General features: G+C 38.2%; 1 protein-coding gene across 8 annotated transcripts in view; it reads left to right on the top strand.

The window, feature by feature from the left end:
- Positions 1-25,910, top strand: part of LAMA2 (laminin subunit alpha 2) — a 344,213-nt gene that overhangs the window by 163,837 nt on the left and 154,466 nt on the right. For all 8 annotated transcript variants that reach the window (XM_082302950.1, XM_082302949.1, XM_082302947.1 and 5 more), the window contains exons 13-14: positions 19,320-19,427; positions 20,003-20,214. In XM_082302950.1, the coding sequence (XP_082159076.1) occupies positions 19,320-19,427; positions 20,003-20,214 (320 nt within the window). The remainder of the gene's footprint in view (positions 1-19,319; positions 19,428-20,002; positions 20,215-25,910) is intronic.

Here is a 25,910-nt window from a genome sequence, read left to right as displayed (position 1 = left end):
GGATTGTATTGTTTGCGTTCAGGTATTTATAAAAAGACCGAGTGCTTTCCACAAGCTATAACTAAAAATATCATTGAGATATTTTCTTCTGTTTCTAGTAGGCATATCTTGATGTTTGCACACTGTACATAATAATCTCAAATCAACTGTTCCAGAATGAAAATGAGGTGGTCTGGTGGGTAAACTGTGGTTAAGGGCCAAACTCCCACTGAGATGCTCTCCCCCTCCTTCTTCTCAGCAGGACGGGGGGAGAAAATAGGGTAAGAAAGCTCATGGATAGAGGCTAAGACAGGGAGATTGCTTACCAATTACTGTTATTAGCAGAACAGACTCATCTTGGGGAAAATTAATTTAATTTATTGCCAACTAATATAGTGATAAATAAAGAAAAAAAGTACTTTTACAATTTTACCAGTTCTTGGAAGATATACAAAGACCACCCCTGCTCACATCTGAATATTTCAAAATATAACTTCTACATATTACAAATGACAGGCCCTGATGTGTCTTTCTGAGCACTATTGTTTGTACAGAAGGCTGTGCACTTGATGTTACACTTTACTATGAAAAAGCATTTGAAAAAAAAGCCAGTTATTAACTTAAGCTAAAATATTTTAAATCATGTTGACAATGCACTGGAATTATACACACATTGCACAGCACTCTGAAATTTTACAATCTTCCTAAATATGCATAAAAATATGTATTTTCCTACTGATTATTTGTTTAATGGTGTACAAGAAGATTCACAGTGTTTTATGCACAAAGTTTATTCACCAGGCCATGAAGGTAATAGAGACAATGGGACAGTGTAGTGGTTTGGTTCAAAATATCCACTACTTACTTATTTTCCTTCTGTGAGATAAGAATTAGGAGAAAGCAAAGCAGGCACAAAACTTAAAAGAATATAGAGAAGTTTATTAACAGACTTAAAAGAAAGAAAAAGACCAAACCTTCAGAACTCTTCTCCTCCCCCCACCTTTCTCCCTTCTCCCACTGACAATGTAAAAAGACAACCCTTGAGATGTTCAGTCAGTTTACCACTTCTATAATAACCTTTTTTTCAGTTCAGTTAGGGAGAGGAGTCTCTCTTGCTCATGCTATGGAGACATCTCCACAAGAAGTTCTCTCATGGCTTCAGTATCACAACGAGACAGCCGCCCGGGTTGGTTCTCTGCTCTCATGTGAGAGTCCCTTCCCCAACTTGCAGCTTTCCCCACAACTGCTTTCGAGGGCCGAATCTTGAGCTACTGGGGTACCATTTTAAGGTTGAGCTGTTCAGAAGCAAAGGTTCTCTTCACCCATCTCTGGGAGCATCTTCACCTCCAGGAACAGAGGCCCTCCTCCTTTCCTGGGAGCAAGGGTCTTCATCACTTTCATCTCTTTCTATTCAAGCTTCTCATCAAATTACAGCTACTTCAACATTTGCTCATTTCAGCACAGGTACTTTTGCTCACAATTACAGTAATTTGCTTATTTCAGCACGGATACTTTTGCTCACAATTGCAATTTGTACACTCCACCCCCCCCATGCTTCATGAAATTACAGCAGGTACTCTGATGTATCATGGCCCATCACCACTATAGCTTTACAACAGAATTTCAGCTTCTAGACTTGAAGCATCTCCTCTTTTTCTTCCCTCAGGGTTTCAGCTCTTCCTTCTTTACTGACTTTGGTGTCTCTATGGTGTTTCCTTCACTTGCCTCCACCTTTCCTCTTCCTCTGACTAGGGAGAGGATTGATGTCTGCAGGCTTCATCTGTTCTGGAGGAAATTTACAGGACTAAAAGGGCTAATCTCACCTGGGCCCTGCAGCTGGAATTCGCTTATCGCTGTTGGTCACATGATCTTTGCTGGGCAGCAGTCACAGATGACTCTTCGGCCGCACTGGACGGGGGTGGGGGGGACCCGGGCTTTGCCGCCTGCACGTAACAGGGCCCGGGGGTGGAACAGGGCCCGGGGGTGGAACAGGGGCCGCGGGTGGAACAGGGGCCGCGGGTGGAACAGGGGCTGCAGGTGGAACAGGGCTCGGGGGTGGAACAGGGGCCGGGGGTGGAACAGGGGCCGGGGGTGGAACAGGGGCCGCGGGTGGAACAGGGGCTGCAGGTGGAACAGGGCTCGGGGGTGGAACAGGGCCCGCGGGTGGAACAGGGGCCGCGGGTGGAACAGGGCTCGGGGGTGGAACAGGGCCCGGGGGTGGAACAGGGCCCGGGGGTGGAACAGGGCCCGGGGGTGGAACAGGGGCCGCGGGTGGAACAGGGCCCGGGGGTGGAACAGGGCCCGGGGGTGGAACAGGGGCCGCGGCTGGAACAGGGCTCGGGGCTGGAACAGGGCTCGGGGCTGGAACAGGGCTGCACGGCTCCAGGATGGATGTGGCCCGGCCCGGCCCGGGATGAGCAGGGCCCAGCCCCGCCCCGCTGGGCCGCACGGGTCTCCCCCCAGTTACCTGTCCCGAGGCCGGAAGCAAGAGAGAGCTTTCCCGGGGTTTCTCCATTCTTAAATGTGGATCACAGAGGCGTTGTCAGGCTTCTTAAATGGCTTAAAAAGTTGTCAATATTCAAAATAGGTTATGTCAGGTCATAGAGGAAGCTGTAAGCACCTCTTTGCAAGAAAATCACTTCCGTGGCTGATGGAGCCTTCTTTAGCTATACTAAACCATGACAGACAGGTTGATGTGTGAGTACACAGGTTGTGTGTTACTTATGCCACACAGGGGCTGCATGGTTTTTTTAAAGTTTGTTTCCCAAGCACAGCACACTTACATTTTAAGAATAAAACCTGATGGCCTGCATGTAGGGATTTGTGAAGGCTTAATATGTAGCAATTTGTTCCCTGCTGTTTCATACTCCATTCTTTCTTCTACCTAGTATAAGAAGTTTAAATGTTTTGGTGTGGACCTTAGTTACCTGCTTTCTGCTTGGCATTCAGAAATTGACTAATAAAAGATACTGACTGTGAAATTTGCAATAGACTTAAGTGGATACAGCACTGTACACGTTCTCTGTGAAAAAGTAGTGAAAAGAGACATTGTTTCAAGTGCTAAATAATGGTAATTCTTGCGCAATGACCTTGGACATTCATTCACTCCCCAGAGATTGGTAGGACTATCTTTAGCTCTTCAGAAGTGAGATACCAACACCTTAGTTGGCACTTGGTGCAGCAGGAAAAGACGGATTCCTTGTTAGCAGAAATTTTCAGAAATCAATTAAGTTCATGGAGCTACAGCAGTTTCTATCAGCAGGAGATCAGTTCTGAAACATCTCTGAGAAAGCGAGAGCAGCTGCCATTAGTCTGAGGAAAGGTCTGTGTGTCTCCAGCTGTGGCCAATGCCGCGTGCTAATGGATTAGTGTAAGAATGCAAGCACACATCAATGCTGCCCTGCCCACCAACCCAGTATACAGCAATTTGCACTCATTTCCTGAGCTAGAGAATAGCTCTGTTACAGTCAAGGCAAGAGAATGAAATGCTGAATGGGCTAGAAAATACACAGTTTTAAATAAAAGGTGATTTATTTAAATTATTAAATCATAATTGGTAGTTAATGCAAGAGATTATGAAACAATAACAAATGGGCCAATACAGCTAGGGGGAGGGTGGGAAGAGACAGATGAAGAAACAGAATTCATACATTAATGAAGGAGATCATGACAGTGGAGGACTGAAAGATGGTGTTAGAGCTAATCTTCGTCCATTCTAAATTTCAAACAACTGTAGATCTAAGAAATTTTGCAACAGTGGAGAGGCTAACTTGTCATATGACCAAGTAAAGTGCATAGGGTCTTGAACACTGCTGAGTCTAAACAATGACTTACAACCTGTAGAGAGATGCTGTGGCAAAAAAACCCCACTCCCTGATTGTGTGATTAACTTGATACGTGAGAATTATTTAAATATAAATTAGCATTTTTAAAGGAGTTCATGATGTGTTCATACTGTGTCTGGAAACTTGTGTAACTTTGTGTAAGTCAAAGTCTTCAATTAAGACATATTTTAAACAACCCTAAGTTAAGGTCAACATTTTTAATATTTTTTTTCCTCTTAATGCTATTCTGAAGTGATAGCTTTTTTATTCACATTTTATCTTAGAGCTATAAAGTTAATCGTTGCTTCGTAATACACATTTGCATTAAATCTAAGGCAGCATGAAACCCTGCTAAATATTAAAGAGCTTGAGATGGAAGCAAAAAATTTACGTTGTTAGTCAAAACTTGGTTTATTAGGACCTAGGAGCTTGGCTTACATTAGAAATGGGGAGAAAATATACATTGCAAACAGAAACGGGGAAGGAAGGAATACATTCAATTAAAGAAAATTTGTGTAGGTATGTAAATCACATTAATCACACTCAGAAGACCTTGTATTTATGCATTATATAAGAACTACATGCAAGGTTTGATTCTTTCTGAGTTTTATACCTCTTTGTTACACCAAGCATTCAAAAGACATTCAAGGGAAGCCAAAAGTTGGTAACCTGGATAAAATATAAAATTAAGTTGAGGTTTTCCAACCTATTTGTTGAAATTCAGAATAACTTTTGAAAAGCCATTGAAACTGAGTGAGTAATAATGAATAATAAAAAATCCTAGATCCTAGTAGATTCAATATGGATATGCTGTTAATAACATTTAAAGATCCTGGAGCAGATGATGGGATTCTATACTGAGATTTTACTTTTTAAGGTTGTAAAATTACAATTATTTTTCAAACAATTACTTGCAACACCAAAACTCAGAAAGATTTTACCATTCTTCTTCTGGGCTTTGATGTACATAGATAATGTCATTCTCCATTCTCCAGGGATACAAATGAGGAAACATGAATAAATCAGTTGCTAGAAACTGAATTTATGTTGAGAGAAATATATAACCAGCTTAAACTTATTTTTAGTGCTTTTTTTAAATAATATTTCATTATTTGAGTATTATAGCTGTTTCACTTTAGTTTTCAAAATATGTTTATCCTGGCATTAGAGTAGGGAGTGCTTTTTTATTTAGAAAATAGATGTATGAGAATTTTTACTGCAATCAAGTGGGATGTTTCCTGAGAGATTCTGAAGCACCTGGTATGAGGGTTTGTGTATCTTCTCCATGTAGGCTATCTCAAATACAGTGTGCTTGCTATATGCATAAAACCACATATATTTGCCTGCACATACATAAACACAGACTTCTTCTTCTCTCAAGGTGTAACTGTTGGTCTGTCAAACCTTTTTCGATGTTCTACATCTAAACTTTTCTCTCTACAAATTGTTGCAATTCCAGCTTTATAAAGGCTCTTTGGCCCTCATAGAAGGATATTGATATGTCCAGGGCTCTATTGCCAACTGGAGATAGCCCAAAAGAGCGTAAGACTTAAAGAAAAACATGGAAAATTGAGTTTATTTAATGACAAGTATATATAAATAAAATTAATAAGGATTGAAGGAGATGTTCTAAGATACCTGAAAGGCAGCAGCTCTGAGAAGGGAAGGTATGGTGCTGGGTTAATGGTTGGACTCGATCTTTTAGGTAGAGTCAAGAAAAAGACTGCAGTCTATCACTAAATTTTGGTTTTCAGTTAGTGATCTGTTGAAACATCATTGTCCTCTCCCTTTAACTTGGTTGCTCTTTGATGATTTCTGTGTAGATTTCTTTTTCTTGTAATTATGCCGATGGCCTTTTCTGCATCCTAATAATTTTTCAGTCCTGAAAATCAGAGCTGAATTTGATTCAAGGAATTGTCTGAAAGATGATGGATCTATCCTTCCTTCTTTCATACTCAGAAAGAGTGAAGTTTGAAATAAATCTTTTTAAGAAAGGGCACTGCCAGTCATCAAAGGTGAGTAATATCCACTCCTGTGATAGCAACCAGATATAACATACACAGTGCCCATGTACTGTAAGGTAAGGAATTTCTTTTTAAAAAGTTTCTATTAAATTGAAAAGTGTCAGCATTTGTAAAGAAAGCAACAAAAAAAGAGAGGGTCTCTTTTGCCTAGTAAGGTCAAGTATATCTTCTGGAAAGGTACAAAAGATACAGCTAGATGAGTTAGGTGACTTACATGGATGTGAAGAAGATAATTTTTCAGTGGAAATAGGGGGGTTTTTACATTATTTTATTTTATTGCTATGTGTGGATACTTATTCTATGTTCATCATGTGTGTTCATTATGATCATATGGGATATCATTTTATAGCTTGACTTAATGTATTTATTCCCCAAGCTTGTGAGTGTTGTATTGCTTTTTAGGTGCCTCTGATATATTCAGAACATTAAAATAAAGTGTATATAGGACAATAGTGTCACATGGTTTTCATGCTCAATTTGTTGTGTGCTATATTCCATAGCCAAAGGTAAAGGAATTTCTGACATTTCAAAAGGTGGATTTGTGAAGGAAATAGGAGGATTTCTTTGAAATACTTGACTTTCACTTATATCCACATAGCACTTTCTGTAAAAAAAAAAAGAATTGCAAAATACCTACATGATTAAGTGTCTGAAGTTGGCAGGCCTGAGAACATTTAATCTCAGCAGAACTTTCCCCTACCTGTGTGAACTCAAATTCATGTTATATTAATCACACCCTCTCTGTTAACATACCTCATGGAACTGCAATGTGTTTTGATGGTGAATCCTTCAAATGGGACTCTGTATATGACAGTAATAGAGCTTATGCCGGAGTAAGATTGATGTTGATTCTTTCAGCACATGTAACCCTTGGGCAGTAGACTTGCCCTCTTTTTTTGACAGTTATTAATTCATCCAAATAAAATTTCCTCCATCATTCTGCCTTTAAACCAGAGGTAACTCATGAATATATATTTTTTCCCATAAAAGATAAAGTATATAAATTAATAATTGGTAGAAAAGATACTGCTTCAAGTCTGTAAACTAAAGGCACTGTACCTGTAGGAAGAAATAATAGTAAGTGCAAACCTATATAGTCTGCTGTAGAATAATGTATTTTTTCTCATCAGGATAATATATGGAGAATACATTTTTGTAATATTTTTCATTTAAGGGGAAAGAATGATGAGGTAATGTTAAAAATCGCAAACATGATTGCAGAAATCACCAAGTTCATAGAGCTGCATTATCCTTGCAATAGCTAAAGGAGTTTTTTGTCACCTCCCATTAAGGCAAATTGAAGTTGAAAGAATAAATTCTCATGGAGGACTTATAAAGCTGTGCCATTTCTGCTTTCTCAGTCTTGGGCATCAGTTCGCATGTCTTCTGTCTTTCCTTTGCTCTCCAATCTCATTAGCTTGATTGCTCATCCTTCCTTCAGCCTCCTAAGAAGAAATGTACAAGTTTTTTCATAGAAAATCATATCTAAGAAAGATAAAGACTTTGAACTTGACAAAAAAATAAAAAAGTTACCTAAAAAGATTTTTAGAAAGTACCTTTTCTTTAAGGTTGTTTGAAATAAGCGTGTTTTTTTTCTTACCCTTTAAAACAGCAGCACAGTTTTGTAGTTTTCCGAGATGCGTGCATATCAAGTTTTATTTTCACAGTGTGCATATGTTACATTGTGTGTGCATGTGTCTGCACACGAGTAGTGTTCCTATATGTGAGCACATTGCCTCAAGTAATAATCATCTGTGGATTACCATGATGGTGATAACAAGTGCAGAATTGCTTTCATGGGTACAATAAAGAACGGCATGATAGATTTTTATCTACACTGTTTAAAAAAAAAATCTGTCTTAAAGCATATTTGTTAATTAAGTGCTGTCTGTACTGTTCTGAAATATCTTTGTTCCTTGAGTAAAACAGTATTAAAATTCAGGTTTTATGTGATACATACATACATTTAGTTACTGCTAACTAGCATTCATTTCAATTAACATCAAACACAAGTTTCTTTCTCTAAAAGAAATAGGTATTTTTCAAAACTATGTTAGTTTGTCATGAATAAGGTTAGCAGAAGAAAGGCTGCAAAACTAGCAAGCCAGGAAAGTGGCCATGAATTTAATAATGAGAAAGCATTGGCTCCAGGTGCAAAGTAATTCAAAATATGGTTTTTACTGACTGAAAATAGACAAAAAATCACAGGGTTCTGATTCACTGTTTTGTTTTCCCCTTTACCTGAAAAATGAAAGGAAAATGCAAGGAATTGTTGGGGTTTTTTTCTATGATTAGTGTTGGTGAATTGTAGTATACAGAGACAAGTTTATACACATCTATATCTTTTTTTAATACTCAAATGTTTATTCTTACTGCTTTTGTTTTGATATGTGATCCTTAGAGGTCTCCATGGTATGCAGCAAAATAAGAATAAGAAATAAGAATATATTATTGTAGCATTTATTATGTCAAATGACAAGGAACCTCTGAAGAGCAGATATTTGGGCTTTGCAAATCCTTGCATTTTTATTAGAAAAGAAAGAATTTTCTTCAGAATATTGATTTATTTACATTATATTTCATTCAAAATTTCCCACTTAGAAACACTGGCAGTTATTAAAAGCAGTATATCCTTCCTGTAAAAATAATTTTGCCCAACAGATACTCCAGTTACACAACTCCTTCATGCTTGAAACATTATGATATATTTCAGTCTCCTAAAGGATCCCAAAGTGTTTCTTATGTCATACTTTGCTTTGAATTACTCATGCAGCCATTGTTGTGGTACAGTATTGTCAATAGTAATGTTGCAAACCAGTTAAGTAGAAGGAGATAGGGAAATAACCTTTGGCTGGCTAGAAGTGAAGGGTTTTTTTTTTTCCATTTTCTGTTGTGACAAAGTTTAGAAATAACATTCCTGGGCTGTTTTGCTTGGTGCTTTACAAACATGGAAACAAAAGAAAGCCTGAAATCAAAAATAATCAACAGTCTAACTTGGTGAACTGTACTAACAGTTGGTTGTACCACTTGATGGCACTTGGAGATATATTTTAGTGGTGAACAAGGTGGGCTGGGTTAATGGTTTCACTCAATTATCTTCGAGTTCTTTTTCAACCTTAATGATTCTGTGATTCTAACAAAGACATAGAATGTAACTATTTCTTGCTGCTACATACACTGTTTAAGCTTTTTCAGTAGCAAGTAAACACTTTAGGAGGCATCCATGGATTTTTATTTCAAGATGATCACATAGTGAGATGTCCTCAGCAATATCACATGCAAATATTGAATAACGCTAAATGCTGTTGCAAAGCTGAGGAAAATGTTTTTAAAAGACCAGCTTTTAATTTGGACCTGACCAATTGTTCTTGTTTTATAGTCATGCATTTTTGTTTTTAATAATCCTTGCATGCTGGGATTTTGTTGCCATAGAAATATGAGCTTTTAGTTTTGCAAAATTATGCAAATTCTTTTTCTTGTTAAAATATTCATGAAGGAGTACAGTCAGAGGAGGGAGGGGAAGGGTCGGTTCTTGTGTTTTAAGGGAACTGGACTTTGGCACAAATGTTCTAATTAGTCATTCCTTCTAATATTACAGGAAGGCGTTTATTGATATGACTACTGTAATTATGGTTTGCCCCTTTGGAACCACAGACCATGGAATTGGGAGACTAACATTTAATCAGTAAAATTAAGAATTACTTTCAATTATGAGGTTGTTGACAGCTACAAGACCAGCAGTAAACAGTTTTTATTTAGAAACGTTTGATGAGGATATATGTTACTTAGAAACGTCTCAGAACTGATGCTCGCGTAGTGAATTTGATTACAATATCACTAGCAGTCTGAAACATCTTCTTAGTCAAATAAAAAGTGATACTTTTACCCAGACGTACACCATTTAGCCATTCTGGCCTGCTAAATTGGTGCTTATAGCGATCCAAGCAGCTGTTGCAGCAGCTGTTGAGTTTGTATTAGCTGGTTTGTTTGGTTTGGTTTTTTCTTTTCCTTCAGTTTAACTGTATTCAGTAAGGGAAAAATGTCTGCAACTGTGATGACATACAAAGTTAATTTCTTTAAATATCCTTCTATGATGCGTGCTTGACATACTATGCTACAGTGTCACAGCTTCTGGTACATTTTTGCCTGATTGGTAAACTTCCAAAGGCTGAGATTTACCCGCCACCACAGTAATAGGCATGGGCAATATTTGTACATGAATTAGGTTATCACATCACTACTGGAAGAATATGCCCCTGCTTTGTGTTTTTGAATCCTTGATCTAGTTATAGCAGCTTGGGGAACAGTGGTTGGGAAGGCACAGTCAAGATCATATGGAAAGCAAAGAAGAACAAAGTGAGTAACCATACTAAGGTTGTGTGCTTTGGTTACTGTGGTTAAGTAACTGTAAAAAAGTAATCAGATATTTTAAATTTTATAACAGCTTATCATTAGAAAAGTCGATTTTAGACTTCAGGAGTGGTTGACCAGAGAGTTCCATTTCCCTTCTCCAGTGAGAGGAAATGACAGCTGGGAATTCTGGTAGAGATTTGAGAATTTGTAGAGTAAATATCAACGTTCATAAATACATTCCAGGAGACAGCATATAATCTTACTGTGCAGATTTTTCTATCAGTCACTGATTACATTAATTTTTTCAGGGCTAAGCTCAGAAGGAGCAACTATTAATTGTAAGTAGGAGTGGCAGCAGAGGGCTCACAGGAGAGCTGATGTTATTCAGTTCCCATCTTCCTTAGGAACTGAGATCTATTCCATTTTTCATTTTAAGAGTTCCATTATATAATTGGATGTTTCAACATTATATATTAAACACAATGAATAGTTGTATTTTATTTAGATATCCAAATAATAGAGTCTAGTTCATCCAAGGGGGAAGAGAACTAAGGTTATGAAATGATAACTGTAATACAGTATATCAATAACAGACTGGGCTGAGTTTACGGATATAATTTTGAAAAATATAAGAAGCTTCTTATTGATTCTTATACAATCTTTTCCATTTAAATGTTTCTTAGCAGATATATTGAATTAAAGGAATTGTGCAATATTTTAATTGGTCTAAATTGTTTTTGACAAACTATTTTAAATATGAAGGGCCTGAAAATAGGCATCAGAATGTCATGTTCAGGATGGTAGACATTATCAACCACTATACCAAAATTATGCCTCAAACTTCTGGAGCAAGAAGGAAAAGGCATCAGGACCAAAAATTAAAAAGGTTGTCTGATTACACTTGATCTACTGATATTCTAGCAAAAGCAAGGGATGTTTTCAAGGGATGATTAAGGAGGTACTCGCTAGGTTTTAATGTCTTCCCCTGTTGGTGTTCTTTCTTCACTCATGTTTCCATGGTGTTTGAATCTGAACACACAGTGTTTCTCTGATAAGTGCAGGGTATTCTTTCTATGGCCGAGTGATCAGATGCAGTGAAAGACTTTGCTTAGTTAAGACTAATATGTGTTCTGGAAGGGTCCCAGTTGCTCAGGTATTGAGCATAAAATAGGGAAGAGACATGGTCAAGGTACATAAGAAATACAATTTAGCAAAGTTTTCCTTGCTCCTTATGGGTGGTTGTGCTTACTCTTTGGACAGATTTTATTCATCTCTTAAGCAAAATCATTCACTTAGGAGAAAAAATGTAAACCCACAGATTTGATGATTCTTTCCATTGCCTAGAAAATTTTAAATATTGAGATTTATTGTAAATATATGGTTCCATTGTCCAATGTACAAAAAAACCCCATCTCATGCAATGATGTTTAAGCCTTTTTTTTTTTTTTTTAGGTTTTTTTTTTTAGTTACACGAACATTATTCAAGGTAGAGCAAACAGATGTTTATATAAGATATAAAGCAATGTCATGCTTTAACTTTTGCTCTTTGATTTCTTAACATATAGGTTAGATATCACAGAACATTGTGTGATCAAATAAGTGCCTACATTGAATAAAGCTCCTTTTTCTTTTACTCAACTCTGCCTTAATGTAGGATCAGCAGAGGAAATACTAAAAATTAAAGAGCCTGTATCATAACATTCTGGATAAGAATTCCAGGAAAGAATGACTTGGAAATCTTCTTGGCTGTCAGAGTGGTCTGTTTGAAGAAACTGAAAATGACAGTGAATGGTTTGAAATTCTCCGTTTTCCCCTTGAATGGTTCAGTATTGTAGACAAATGCTCGTGGAAAGCAATTAAACCAACCATTGACAAGCAGGCTACTTTATGTAAACTTGCTCCCTCACTTAGTCTGCTTCTCTGGAAGCAGTATTTTGAAAAAGTGAAATTAAGTAGAATGTAGCATCAAATTATACAGAAGATTTGGAGTGTACTTAAGCAGGGAAACTAGGATTGTGAACTAGCTGGCATAGAGTTGGGGGAACTCTAGATGGCAGAGAGCTCAGGGAAAGAGTCCATTCTTTCAGGGGAAAAGCTTAACTTCCCTATAAAGAAAACTCTGAGTTGTTTTTTAAAGCTAGATAGAACTATACTGTCATTCAAATAAAACATGATTATTCTGCTCCCTGCTTTATCTGAAATATTGCTATAAGGCCTCAGAAGAGCTTTTATATCCTATCTAAATTCAATCTGTCTAAGAGAGGAGAGTCTATTTAATCTCTAATTGGATCTGGAGTAGAACTAACACGTGCAATCTTTATTGAGAGCTATTACTAAATGAAGAAAAGTTTGACATCTTCTTGGTGATGGTTCTGTTGGAATTCTTTTCTAGTCCCTGCCTTCCCTCACACTATGACTAGCACGAAGACTGGATCAGCAAAATCCAATTAAATATCATAAATTTACAGCTGGTACTTTTCCATAAAGAAGATAATAATCCAGATGAGAGATGAATTAACAGTGAAATATTTCCTTCAAAACAAGCAAATTAAATTAGGAAAAGCAGCCCTTGGTCCATTCCCTTCTACACCGAGTGGGCTGCTAGAAGAACACGTGCACTTAGACATCAGTTAAGGTGGTACATTGTTCAGTGACTTGTCAAACCATGTCACAACTGCTCAGGTGCCAATGAATTATGGACTAACTTTGTCACCATGAATAAACTGGGAAAAATCTTATTTTATTTAAAGGATTTCCTTCACATGATTAGTGCTGATGTTCTGTGGCAGATATCTCTATATTTGCTGAAATCCGTGTCATAAAATAAATGTGTACCTAGAGAGTTTGTGAAGGTGAAAGAGTCCAGATCTACTTCAGCCTTTTATTGCAGCTCTATTTCATGGAAATTCAAGAAGGCTAGCAGGCAATGTTAAACTGTATATGTTATGATTCCATTACCTTCAAGCATAATATCTGATGGTACATAGTGCCATAGGAATGGCTTGGACAGGCACACTCTGCTGGGTTAAGAACTGGCTGGATGGACGAGCCCAGAGAGTGCTGGTGAACGGTGCTGCATCCAGTTAGCGGCCAGTCACCAGTAGTGTCCCTCAGGGGTCTGTGCTGGGGCCAGTTCTGTTCAATATTTTTATTGATGACACGGATGAGGGTATTGAGTCTACCATTAGTAAATTTGTGGATGACACTAAGCTGTGAGCATGTGTCAATCTGTTGGAAGGTAGGAGGGCTCTGCAAAGAGACCTGGAACGGTTGGGTAGATGGGCAGAGTCCAGTAAGATGAAGTTTAACAAGTCCAAGTCCTGTGTTTTGGCTACAATAACACCCTGCAACACTATAGGCTGGGGGCAGTGTGGCTGGACAGCGTCCAGGCAGAAAGTGACCTGGGGCTACTGGTCAACATCTGACTGAACATGAGCCAGCAGTGTGCCCTGGTGGCCAAGAAGGCCAATGGCATCCTAGCCTGTAGGAGGAATAGTGGGGCCAGCAGGACCAGGGGAGTCATTCTACCCCTGTACTTGGCACTGGTGAGGCCACTCCTCAAGTGCTGTGTCCACTTCTGGACCCCTCAGTTCAGGAAGGATGTTGAGACACTTGAGGGCGTCCAGAGGAGGGCAGCAAGGCTGGTGAGGGGCTTGGAACACAAGCCCTATGAGGAACAACTGAGGGAGTTGGGAGAAAAGAAGACTCAAAGGTGACATTATTACTCTCTACAACTTCCTGAAAGGGGTGGGGGTTGGTCTCTTTCCAGGCAACAACTGACAGAACAAGAGGACACAGTCTCAAGCTGCGCCAAGGGGAATTTAGGTTGGATGTTAGGAAAAAGTTTTTTACTGAAGGAGCGATAAAGTACTGGAATTGTCTGCCCGAGGAGGTGGTGGAGTCACCATCCCTGGATGCGTTTAAAAAAAGATTGGTTATGGCACTCAGGGCCATGGTTTAGCTGAGGTGGTGTTAGGGTATTTGTTGGACTCAGTGATCTTGAAGGCCTCTTCCAGACTGGTGATTCTGTGAATAGTACAGAGTCACTGGAAGACTGAGTGAATATCCGTGTACTTTCTCATAATCATGGCAGCAAGCAAAAAACATTCATAGGTGTATCAGGAAACAAATGGGAGGTTTGTTTTGTTGATGCCTTCCAGAATAAGAAAACATTATTATCTCTTAGAACCTTAAGTTACTCTCAGCAACTTGCTGTGGTTTTATATTCAGAAGTATGAGTGTTAACATTCTTCACAGAAGTGTTCTGCCCATTCGTATTTGTAGCCTCTGTGCTTTTTTCCTTCTTTTTAAAAATTTTTCTGGTAGCATTTTTTCATTTAATATAGTTCTAATTGTATGACTATTTATATAATTATACAATAGCATACAGGATTCATGTTTTTCCAAATCCTTTACCTTTCTATAGATGTATTGTAGCTATATTGGTCTAATAAAAATATTAACACTTTATAATGCTTGTTTCTCTAATACAATATTTCTGTGACTGTATTTCTGCTGCAGCCACTAAGTGTGAAGAGGGAAAAGATAGTTCAAATTGTTGATATTTGTTGATGCTTACGGGTGGGGTTTACTGGTGGTCTTGGCAGTGTTGGATTAACGGTTGGACTTGAGGATCTTACAGTTCTTTTCCAACACAAATGAGTCTTATGATTCTATTATGCCTTTTCTTTCACTTATTTTGAAAGTCTGGTGGTGTATGATTATTAGTCTAAATCTAGTTTAATGCAGTAATATAATTTTGGTTTTGAAGGTGTTGTGTTCTCTTGGATTAGGCCTGACATCCAAGCCTTTCTGAGTTAAATCCGTTGTTGTATAGATTTTACTACCAAACATCTGAGCAAAGTGTACTTGTTTTATTTCAATAATACACCTAGTGCACAATTATTTATTCATACGTGAAATTTTCTGTCTTCAAATTACTTTTTAAATATAAATACAAAGTGGAATGATTTGAAGGTCATCCTTTGGTGGCCAGCCACTTTCCTTTGACTTTGTGGAGGACTTCTTTCTGTTGCCTACGTGTAACCACATAGTGCCGTATCAGATACCCCAGTTCATATTTAGGTGCTTTAATCACAAACTGAGTCTCTTCTTAACTGACAGAAGAGCATTTTACTGCTTAATGAGATAAAGTATTATAATCAACACCCTGTTTAATGGAGATAGCTCCTAATCTTCTGAAGTTACATTTGGCAGATGTTCAGAAGAAATGAGCCCCCAGTGCAGTGGACTAAGTGCTAAACCTTTACAGGCAGAGTAACAAGAGGCATTGGAGAGGGAGGGTGCGAATCTTCATGCAGTAATTCAATAATATGGTGGAATATAAACCTGTACAAGAAGGAGGTATTCTCCAAGGACATTAGCAGGAGGGATCCTGACAGCTTGCCTTGGCAAAGCATTGGCAGCAGATTCACTAAGTTCAGGAAGAGAAAGACTTGTAGAATTTGATTTCCATATGAAAAGGTGCAAGCTTTCCTCATCTCTAGCCTTGCTAATGTTTGTAGAAATGCTTTTTCTTTTCAGTGCTGTATTTGTGGTTTGCTATCACTTGTCTTGGCTTAAAAGTAATTTTAGTGGGACAAGCATATAACATCAAAGCATGCTTTACACAGGGTAGTACTGGTTGCTCTCTTGCTGTTGAGCAGGGGCATTTGTTCACAGGAAAGGAACCATCTTTTCTGCATCAGTTTGGTTGACCCTCTGCCAGGGTGTCATAAAATAGTCTTGTCTGCTCTCTGGTTTTATCCTTAAGAGCATGTAACATAATAGTACAGTTAACTGTGAACAACTGAAAAAAGCCCCAAAAACTATGCCAGAAACTTCTTTGATTAGAACTAAGATAGCTGTGATTTCCCTCTCCTGTGCTTGTTATTTCTTGGGGAATCTGTGACTTTTTTTGAACATGTAGATTCTGCCTCCGAAGCTGGGAAGACGTATTTGATATATTAATCTAAAAACAGGTGGGAGAGACAATGGGAATTCTGTGGAACTTCCTTGACATTTTTAGACAGCTATTCTTGTCTCAACAATACATGCCTCTGTCACCAGCAAGGCAAACTTTTATGCCCTGTTCTCTTTGGTGTTGATGGCTTCAGATGACAATCCTTGAAGCAGAACTCGGAATCTTTGGGTGATACAGAGAAAAACGTGCAAATAGAGGGATCTCACAGGTGCCCAGTTTCTGTATTGCCCTTGCACTTAAAATTCAGTGAAAAGTACCTTTTGCACGAGGTAACATGCAGCGCATGGATTGACCTCTGATTTCCTTTGCCTGTGAGTGAACTTGTTCTTTAATATGCAGAGGAAGGAAGTTACCATTGTGAACAATGGCAGAAGGAAGTAGTACTTTTTGGTTTATATAAGTTTGAGGTTTTTTCTTATCTATATTGGTATTACAGAGCATACAAGGCAAATACACAATCTGAACTGTGAGGTATTCTCTATAAGTGTCATTTGGGGACCTTTTCTTCAGTGTGTGATGCTGTTCATGATATGCAAATATTGCCAGTCGCAGCAGTGAAACTCAGACTGCTGTGGCTAGCAGAGACCTCAAGAGACTTCTTAGTCTTATTCCAGCTCTTAGGCATTATATCCAGAGTATTTCTGACATGTTGAACTGCTGCTAATTAATGAACTACTTCAATAACATTTTCAAGTAATTTGATACTGTTTTGACCATCCTTACAATCAGCTTTCTCTATAGTCAGGCTGAATCTTCTTCATGCCTTCCCTGCAGTTGCCAGAAGGAAATAAAAATGGCCATTTCATTTTTCCAGACTTCTATGTTTTGGTAAATTATTTTCCTGTTCCTTCTGAGCGTTCTCTTTTTTGGACTAGTCAATCCACCCCTTTCCTCTTGTGTTTCCTGTTGGCTGTATTTTAGGAGTTCCTAATCCATTCTAGCTGCCTTTCCTTTAGGGCTTTTTCTTTTTATTTTCTTTTTTTTTTTTTTTTTTTCCCTGCTTTGTGACCTATCAGTTCCTCTGTTGGATTTTTATATACTAAGGTAAAGGTTATGTAGCCGGGAAAAAGTAAAACCTGTCTTGGTTCATAATTTTTATGGGTTGCCTGAAACTGCCTAATCTTTGTTTTCCCCTTATTTTAACTTTCTTGCATCTTTGGCATTAGTCTGAACTTGAAATAGAAATGATAAAATTCTGCAAAAGTTACTCTTCTAAAATGTTTGTCTACAGCTGAAAGCAATTCTGGATACTTCTTGCAGCATTTCAGATATTTAAATTTTCTACATTCCTCTTGCAGTTACAAACCAGTGCTTAGACTTGACCACAGGCTGTAACAGCTGTAACAGCTGTATCTAAGGGAAAAAGTCTTTTTATGTTGTTACGGTCAAGGCTTTAAGTAGTTGCATTGGTACCAGCAGGTTTGGACACTATGTAGATAAGTGTGTGGTGCTACTGTTTGCCAGTGACACTAAACTAGGAGGAGCTGCAGACTCCATCAAGGGTAGAGAGGCCTTACAGAGAAACCTGGACAGGCCAGAGAGCTGGGCCATCACCAGCAAAATCTAACAAAAGCAAGTGTTGGATTCTGTCCCTGGGATCAGGTCATCCTACTTACACACACAGTTTGTGAGGTAAGAGGGTGGAGAACAGCGACGTGGAAAGAGATATGGGGGTTTGAGTTGATGGCAAGTTGAACATGAGTCAGCAGTGCCCTGGCAGCCAAAAGGGACATGCATGTCCTGGGGTGCATCAGGCACAGCATTGCCAGCCGGGCAAGGGAGGGGATTGTCTCGCTCTGCTCTGCACAGAGGTGGCCTCACCTCAAGTAGTGTGTGTACTTTTGGGCACCTCAAGGACGTCAGACTATTAAAATAGGTCAAGAGGAGGGTGACCAAGTTATTATAAGTGCCTTCCAACTTAAGATATTCTGTAATACTATGATCCTACAATATGATCCAAGATTCGGGTTATGAATTGGAGAGAATTTTCTGGCTTTAACCGAACAATTACCTGTCCTGCCTCAGATGCAGGGCTTTTATATGCCTTTATGGCTAATTCAAAATCAGTTGATTTCCAGACCTTAAATGCTGGAAGTTTTTTCACCACTTAAATTAGATTCATCATAAAATTATGAAGATTTTGACTTTCACTGCTTTCTGTTACGGTATGCAAAAGGATCCAGTATGGTGAACAATTACATCCTTGAGAATAACCAGATTATTCTCTTCATAAAAGACTCACAAATGTGCTTTGTGCTCAGCAGTATGCACTGGAAGGGCAGAAGAATCCCTGTGATTTTAATGTTCTGGGAGAGGAGGCTCACATTGCAATGAAGTATGAGGCAGACACGTTTAAAACGCAAAACATAGTTCTTGCAGCATTTGATTTACTTATGCTGCTTCCAGTCAATTAACAGAAAGCTCTATTTCTGTGCTGAACTCTGTCATTCAAGTCTGCAGCTTTTGATTTGCATCGTACTACATTCTATTTTTAATGGAATAGCTTGTGTCAATGCCATGATTCTGGGGGCTAAAAGAGCATGGAAGAAATATACTGTCATGACACAAGAGCCTGGTCATTGACTTCTCACATTGTAGGCTGGGTCAAACTGAGCAAAAGGGCTGAAACATTCTTTTAAAGTAAATTTATTTGACTCCTTCAGGGAAAATTCTTACTTTATTTTAGGTTACAGTTCATTCTAAGAAGAACATCACAGCCCTTTTTTTTTTTTCCTATTTTGGTAGTTGGCTCCATCAATGAAACTGAAGTTACTGAATTTTCTATAGGTTGCTAAGGCTGCTGATAGAGAGGCCAGCTTAAATGAGGACCATATAACTGAACAAGTACATTGAAAGTCTAATGCAAGTATCTAATGGAAATTTGCACAGATTTCATATCTGTTTCTGATTTCTCTGTTAGTCTGTGGGTTTAAGGAATTTTCAGGCTTCGACAGGCGTAGAAGAAAGATGACTAGGTGTGATTTCTAGATGGTTGAGCAAGAAAGGAAGGGTCTGTACATCTGTAATCCTCAGGGATCTGCATGTGGCTTTGCAACACTAGAAATCTACTGATGCTCAATAAAACTGCCCCCAAGTGGTTAAGGCCCATTTTCTTTTATTTAATTTTTTTTTTTTTTCTGTCTTTCTACTCCTCAGGTAGCAGCTGCTGGAGGACATCTGAAATTTACAGTCTCCTATGATGTCACAGAAGAAGAAGAGGAAGAAACAGCTAAATTGATGGTTCAATCTGATGTCATCATAGAGGTAAAGTGATTGTATTTTCAGCCAAAGAAAGAAAGAAAGAAAGTGGCCTGCTTCTTCAGGTGTTTGGTGTGAAGTCTGGTGGTTGAGGACACAGAATAGAAGGGTGCACATACTTTCAGCTAATTTCTAGTGTCAGAAAATGGAAACACTTCAGAGAACTAAAAGCTTCAATATCTCGAGGAGTCTCTGGTATTATTGCAGTTGCTTAGAAAACTGTAATGCTTCTTGTTCATCAGGAGGAATGAAGAAACAAAATAATTGGTCATTTGAGGTAACACTTTCACATTCTTTCAGCAGATCCATTCTTTTGCACCTCAGCATTGTATGAATTTGCTTTTGTCTCCACGGAGCCATGCACCATGACACTAGGTTTTATCTGAATAACCCAAACTTTCTTTTCTGCTGCTTTTCAATTCTATCAGGCAAGCCCATTTCAAGTTTATGAAAAGTGAATATTATTCCTGATATTTATTATTCTTCTAAAATATATTATTCAATAAATCATGTACCCCAATTGGCTTTTTTTTTATGACTTTTTTCATATTTAGATCTCTCTCTTTCATGCCTCTCTCTAGGGAGGTGACTTGAAAATCAGCACTCCAAAAGGGATAATTCACCTGCAGCCTTCTGAAGAGCACACTGAAGAAATTGTGCTGAAACCAGAATCTTTCTCCATGCATGGCACCGATGTTCCAGTCAGCAGGAGGGAGTTCATGACTGTCCTTGCAAACGTAAAGAGGATCCTCATAAGAGCCACATACAGCAATGGGATGAATGCCATCTACAGGTGAATGTGAGGAACGGGTCTCCTTGCTAGAGGCAGCTTCTCGGAAGAGTTGTTTTCTCTCTTCAGAGAACGAGGCTGATGTAATTTAAAACACTCTAATTTATTATCATGAAATCCACAGCATTCATTTACACTTTCAAACTCTTGTTAATATGTTTTTCATTTTGGGTAGGCAGGAGGAGGAAGGCAACAGAAAGAAGCAGCCTTTTAAGAAAATGAAATTACATGGACTATTAAGACATGAATGACAGTTCTATAAATATATTTATTTTGTGAACACGGTAATTCCCATGTATATGGTGAATCATGGAGTGCGGTAATAACATGTTGAAGTAGGAAAAGATATATTGCTTATATATCGTTTTTCCCATTTAATGCCCATACAGGGCCACATTAACTGTGGACCAGAGAATAATATCCTGAGTCTCCAAGCTGGAAAAGTGCCTCAAGGGGAATTCTCTGTGTTTTTAATCAGTACCACACACAGAACTGGCTAATCCCAAAGCCTTTCCCTTGATTTATGTCAGGATGCTGCATGGACTGCTCAAATCCACTGATTTGATGTGAACTCTTCTGAGTCCTCTGATAAAATTAAAGACATGTGAAATGATTCAGTTGTTCTATTTCAGTTGCTGCAGTGTGTTTGAAACTGTAAAGCTCATCTTGCATTTCAGATTTTCCTAAGTGTGTGAACAAATACTCCAGATGGGCTAGAAGAAAACCTCTCTCCTGATACTGTGTGATTAACATTAATAGTTAGGTGGCATAAGTAATATTTTTTAAATGTGTAATGGAATTGATTGCATAGTAGTTTTTTACTCACAAGGCATGCAACCTGAAATGCTCTCTAATCTACACATCAGTTGATTCAGTGGCATAAACCAATTTGGAATGGAGGGAGCTGATAGCACATTTAGTGTTTATTTGCTGAGAGCACAGACACAGTTTTTGCTGCTGTGAAATTTCTTAAGCAATCTAACCATCATTTGAATACTTAGGTAATTAAAATATATCCTAAATTGAAAGGCAGGTTGTGTCAACAGCGTGCAGTTTTCTGATTTGAGCTGTGGCAGTGTAAATTTTTTCCCTGCTAAAAAGAATTCTTCTGTCTCTCTATTTTCCTGTGGTTAATTAGTATGTATTACATCTCTGTAAGTAAGTTTGTGAATCATAACTAGCTTCAGTTTGGGCCAAACTGCTTCCTAATTTACTCATTCAGTCATCAGCCTTGTATTCCTTTGCATCTCCTTGGATCCAGTTTGAAAGCCTTTCATGACCATCAGCTTCTTGTTTGAGGAGAGCCAAAAGACCAGGCCAGAGCTCACCTCTTATGCACTATGAGCAGACCATGAGAAGGTGTTAATTCATGGCTTACAGCTGAGACTAGTGGGAGCTCAGTGAGTGATGATCCTCTGCTCTCTTCTCATTCAAATAAAAAAAGCCCCAAACCATTAGCCAGGATTTTCCAAACTAAAGGAGTGTGGGAGCATACTGAGTGGTATGGGAAATGCAAACTTTTAAAGGAGATATGTATGATGGACTTTCTATGGGGCAAAGGTGTTACTAGGTATTATGGGAAACACAAACTTCATTTGATGCCTTAGGTTTTAACTTTTATATTTTTCAAATCCTGGACTGCCTAGTGTGTAATTCTGAAGTTTCTTGTGGCCTGTTAGCTGCTGTTCTCTCATGCTGGTTAGACATAACAAACCCTCTCTAGGTTTGCTCTTCAAGGACACCAGGCCCCAAAATAAGCTAAAAGCCTTTGAGAGGAGGACTTGGGGTATTTACATCATTAACTGAAGTTATAATAGGAGAATTAACCCTGATATGCAAATGGACCAAACTTAGAAAAGTGTGAAGAGCCCATGACCCAGCATCCATCTTGGGTGGAGCCCCTCAGAGGCTCTACACTCCCAAGGTGTACCTTTGAAGGCCCTTAAAATAAATACCTACTTTGTCTTACTTTGTCTAGACTCTGTTTTCAGGTAGCTACTTCAAGGCATCACATTAATCAGAGGTTTACATATATCTGTGTACTGACATTTGTACTAGTAGGAGAAGGTGCTTTTTTCCTACAAAAAACACCTTGGCTGGGCAGTTAAAGTAAAAAAAAGTGCAGTGCTAGAAGTGTAATGGCTCCATCCTGCCTATACTGTGGAACAGTGGGGAAGGGATGGGTAAGATCCCCTCTGGGCAACAGTGTAGAGCTCAGGTAAGCACCAACATGTAGAACTGACACAATCTGTAGAATGTGCCTTGTAAATAAGAAATGGCAGAGCTGTCAGTGGCAAATTTGGAAGACTATACATCATTGCCTGGATCCCAGATTACTGCTTTAGCCATTTGGTCATGTGTGGTGCACCACTGTTTCATAGTCTTGTTCATATTCAGCTTTTGGCAACAGTTTTGTGGTGTGTTAAAGATAATTTTCTGAAAGCATTTTTTTGAAATACTCTTTAAGAAGAGCTCTGCAACACACATACAATTTATGCTTTGCCTGTTGGTAGCCACCAGCTCCTAGATGTAGTGACATTACAGTTGGGAAGATTGGTCCCTTAAAGACAGTGAGTTAAAAGGCGGTTAGGGGAAGGAACTGAAATTATTTTGAAGAGTATCCTTTTTTGCTAGAAATGGTCTTATATTGCTGGTACATTTCTATCTGTCCCTCTGATGTCTCTTACCAGAGAAAAATGTAGTGGTTGCTGTATTACTGTGATTATTGTCAGCACATCCACAAATCTAAACTAAACAATTTTATTGAGTGCTGTCAGGGTGCTCATTGCAGTTTAGCATGACAGAAGAGCGGATGTGAAATTCCAATCACAATTAAACAAATTCAGTTTTTCTTCTTTGATTTAACTGTAGCAATCATAGTTTCATCCGTTAGGATGTGATTTTCTGAGTGGAGTTAAGTCTCCTCAGAACAGTTCATGGTCCCAGTCACCTGTTGTAGCAGCAACAGAATCTACTGTCATCCAGCCCACCTTATATTCTGTTGTGTAGGCATATTGCTAATTTTCAGGATGTGCCTCATTACTGACTGTTTTATATTCTCTTTGACTTTCACTCATGCTAAAACACACTAGGTGCAAAGCTGCTCTCATAACTCCTAAGATCATTCAAAATAACCCTTTTCTCCATATTCTTCCCATTTAGTTTTTCAGGGAAAATGGAGACCCAATGAAGAAGATACTGTTTGTGATATCTAGGGCTGATTAAGGACTACTGTTGATGGTCTCCAAAGTAAGAAATTTTTGAAAAGAAACAGTGTAGAGCTAAGCCTTAATAGATAAGTAGATATGAATTAAAAGGTTTTCATTGTTTTTAAAAAGGTATGTGGAGTGGACAGATGGATATTCCTCTGAGAGGGTTAAGAGGGTTTGGCAGAGAGACAAAAATATTACAGGGTTATTAGATCCTTCATGAATGACAACTTCTGCCTCAAAGCACCAGCAGAATTATGCAACATACTAATTAGAGATTGCTATATTAAGCAACCTGTTCATTTAAATACTGAAAGTTTTCAAAATGGATAATGTCACCACATGTGTAAGATTTCCAAGGGTGCTGTTATAATCTGTGCTTAAAAAGAGACCAGAATAGAGGCATAAAGTAACTTTATTGCAGTCATGTAGAAAGAGACTTAAAAATTCAATGGAGTTGTCTCCAGCTGGCAAGAGCTTTAATTTAAAGATTCTATTTTTAACCCTTGTTTAGCTGAACCTATTAGAAACATTACTTAATCTGTAATGCTTTCAAGTAGCCACTAAACAATATTAATGCAGTAGTGCTGGGTTTGACTCAAGCATGGTTTTGTGTACATTTTTTTTGGTCATTTTAAGCTTTCAGTGGTGTTATTGCTCTATGGTGTAATTAGGAAGCTTTCTTATATGAGTGGGCAGTTAGATGATCAAGTAGCATTAAAAATGAGAATACAGAAATGCAGCAATCGATCTGAAGGTGAACCCAGCTTCTGGATTTAAATCCTGGTCCTCCTCTAACTTGACAGATCTGCCAAACTGTTGCAGTTAAGTCCATCTGTGGTAGAAGCAACAGGCCAAGAAAAGATAACTCTGTTTCATTTGATCTAATACTGCTAGCTTGTGCTTCAAAGGAAGTTTAGTAGCACTGTTTATTCAGTTTCAATATTGAGAGTGGTCATTGATGGTAAGTGTTGCAAACATGCAGATAGGCATTGGAAATTGTGGTGGTAAAGAGAATAGATTGCTTGCAAGCACATATAGAAGAGTCAGTGCTAGACACAAGGAGAAAGAGGGAAGAACAGGCCAAAGGTTTTTTTCCATATGCAGAACTGGCTTCAAGACAAATGAGCAATGATTGGGTCACTACTTCATGTGCCTTATGTAGCTGATGTGATTCAGATGCCTGGCACAGCAGACAGTAAACTGTGCTGATACTGCCTGAAACGTCCCCTTCCCTTTTAATCTTGTTTGTTTTTAGAAGTCAACAGTTGCCTGCTGACAGTAACAGTCAGCTTAAATATTTGGTCTTGATGTCAAATCTCAAATTGTTCATGCATCTCCAGGATCCAGTGCCCCATTACTGCCAGCATTATGTATTTTAATGAATGCAGAATAGCATTGAGGAATCAAAATTGCAACATCAAAATGGGAGAAAAGAAAATCACTGCAGCTTTCTTCACTGACTAACTGTTAATGCTAAAAACTGTTAAACACATTAAAATCCCATTTAGCAAATAGCAGAACGTAATGAAAATTGGAACATTTCAGTGAATACAAATGTGGGATAATACTGGGAGGATTGTTTCTGTGTGTTAGTGCTTCTCTTTGTTCCAAGATCAATGCTGAGAGGGAACTAACTGTAGTTCAAAGGAGAAATAAAACTTGAGCTTTTATTAAACAAATGGTTTCTTCATATAAAGATTTTTTTTTTTCCTTAAAATTTTAGATTTTTTTACTGGTAATCACTGTTTGGTATCTAATATACTAGAAATTGGTTATCTTATTGTAAGGAAAATTCAAATGAATGATTGCAAAATAAATGTACAATGGAGTGAAGGGGATATACTGAAAAGTGAGAGAGAATTTACTGAAGATTTGGGTAGGAATAAGCATCCTTCTCTTGAAACAGTATCAAGAACCTTTTACAGAGGTTCTTGTATCACCAAATTGGATTGATGTTTCTAGCTGCATTACAGACAATGGTAGTTCCTCCAAAGTCCAGTCATATTCCTAGTGGTGGTAAAATTTCTGTTTTTCTGAAGTGTCTATCTTAATTTCAGAAATCTTCCCCATTTTTCCCATTACCTTTCATGTCTGTCTTTTTTGGAGTAGTCATGAAATCTAGTGGGAAAATATTCTGTCTTAAGCTTTCCTCCAACCACTGCAGTAACGACAAAATATTTTTCTTGGATGTTTTCTTGTCCAAGGTCATCCAAATAATTTTCAGGAATTTTTGCAGCCAAAAGATAAATGCCCTATTATGAAGAGGAAAAAAACCAGTTCAAGTTTTCCAAAGAAAATTAATTACTTTTTAACAAAATGTATGTCATGATAGAAAGGTATTTTCTGCTGAAGACAACTTCAAAACAAGCTCTTCAAGTAGCTCTAGTTATCAAACACTCTGTTAAGATTACTGGGTGAAAATAGAAGTAATTTAGCCTCTGTAATACCTTAATATTCCTTTGAATTTTCATAAGTATTAAACTCTCA

This window comes from Coloeus monedula (genome assembly GCF_965178545.1).
Source record: "Coloeus monedula genome assembly, chromosome: 2".
NCBI lineage: Eukaryota > Metazoa > Chordata > Aves > Passeriformes > Corvidae > Coloeus > Coloeus monedula.
Note: the sequence above shows the minus strand (reverse complement) of the source record. Positions and strands in the feature narration are given on the sequence as shown.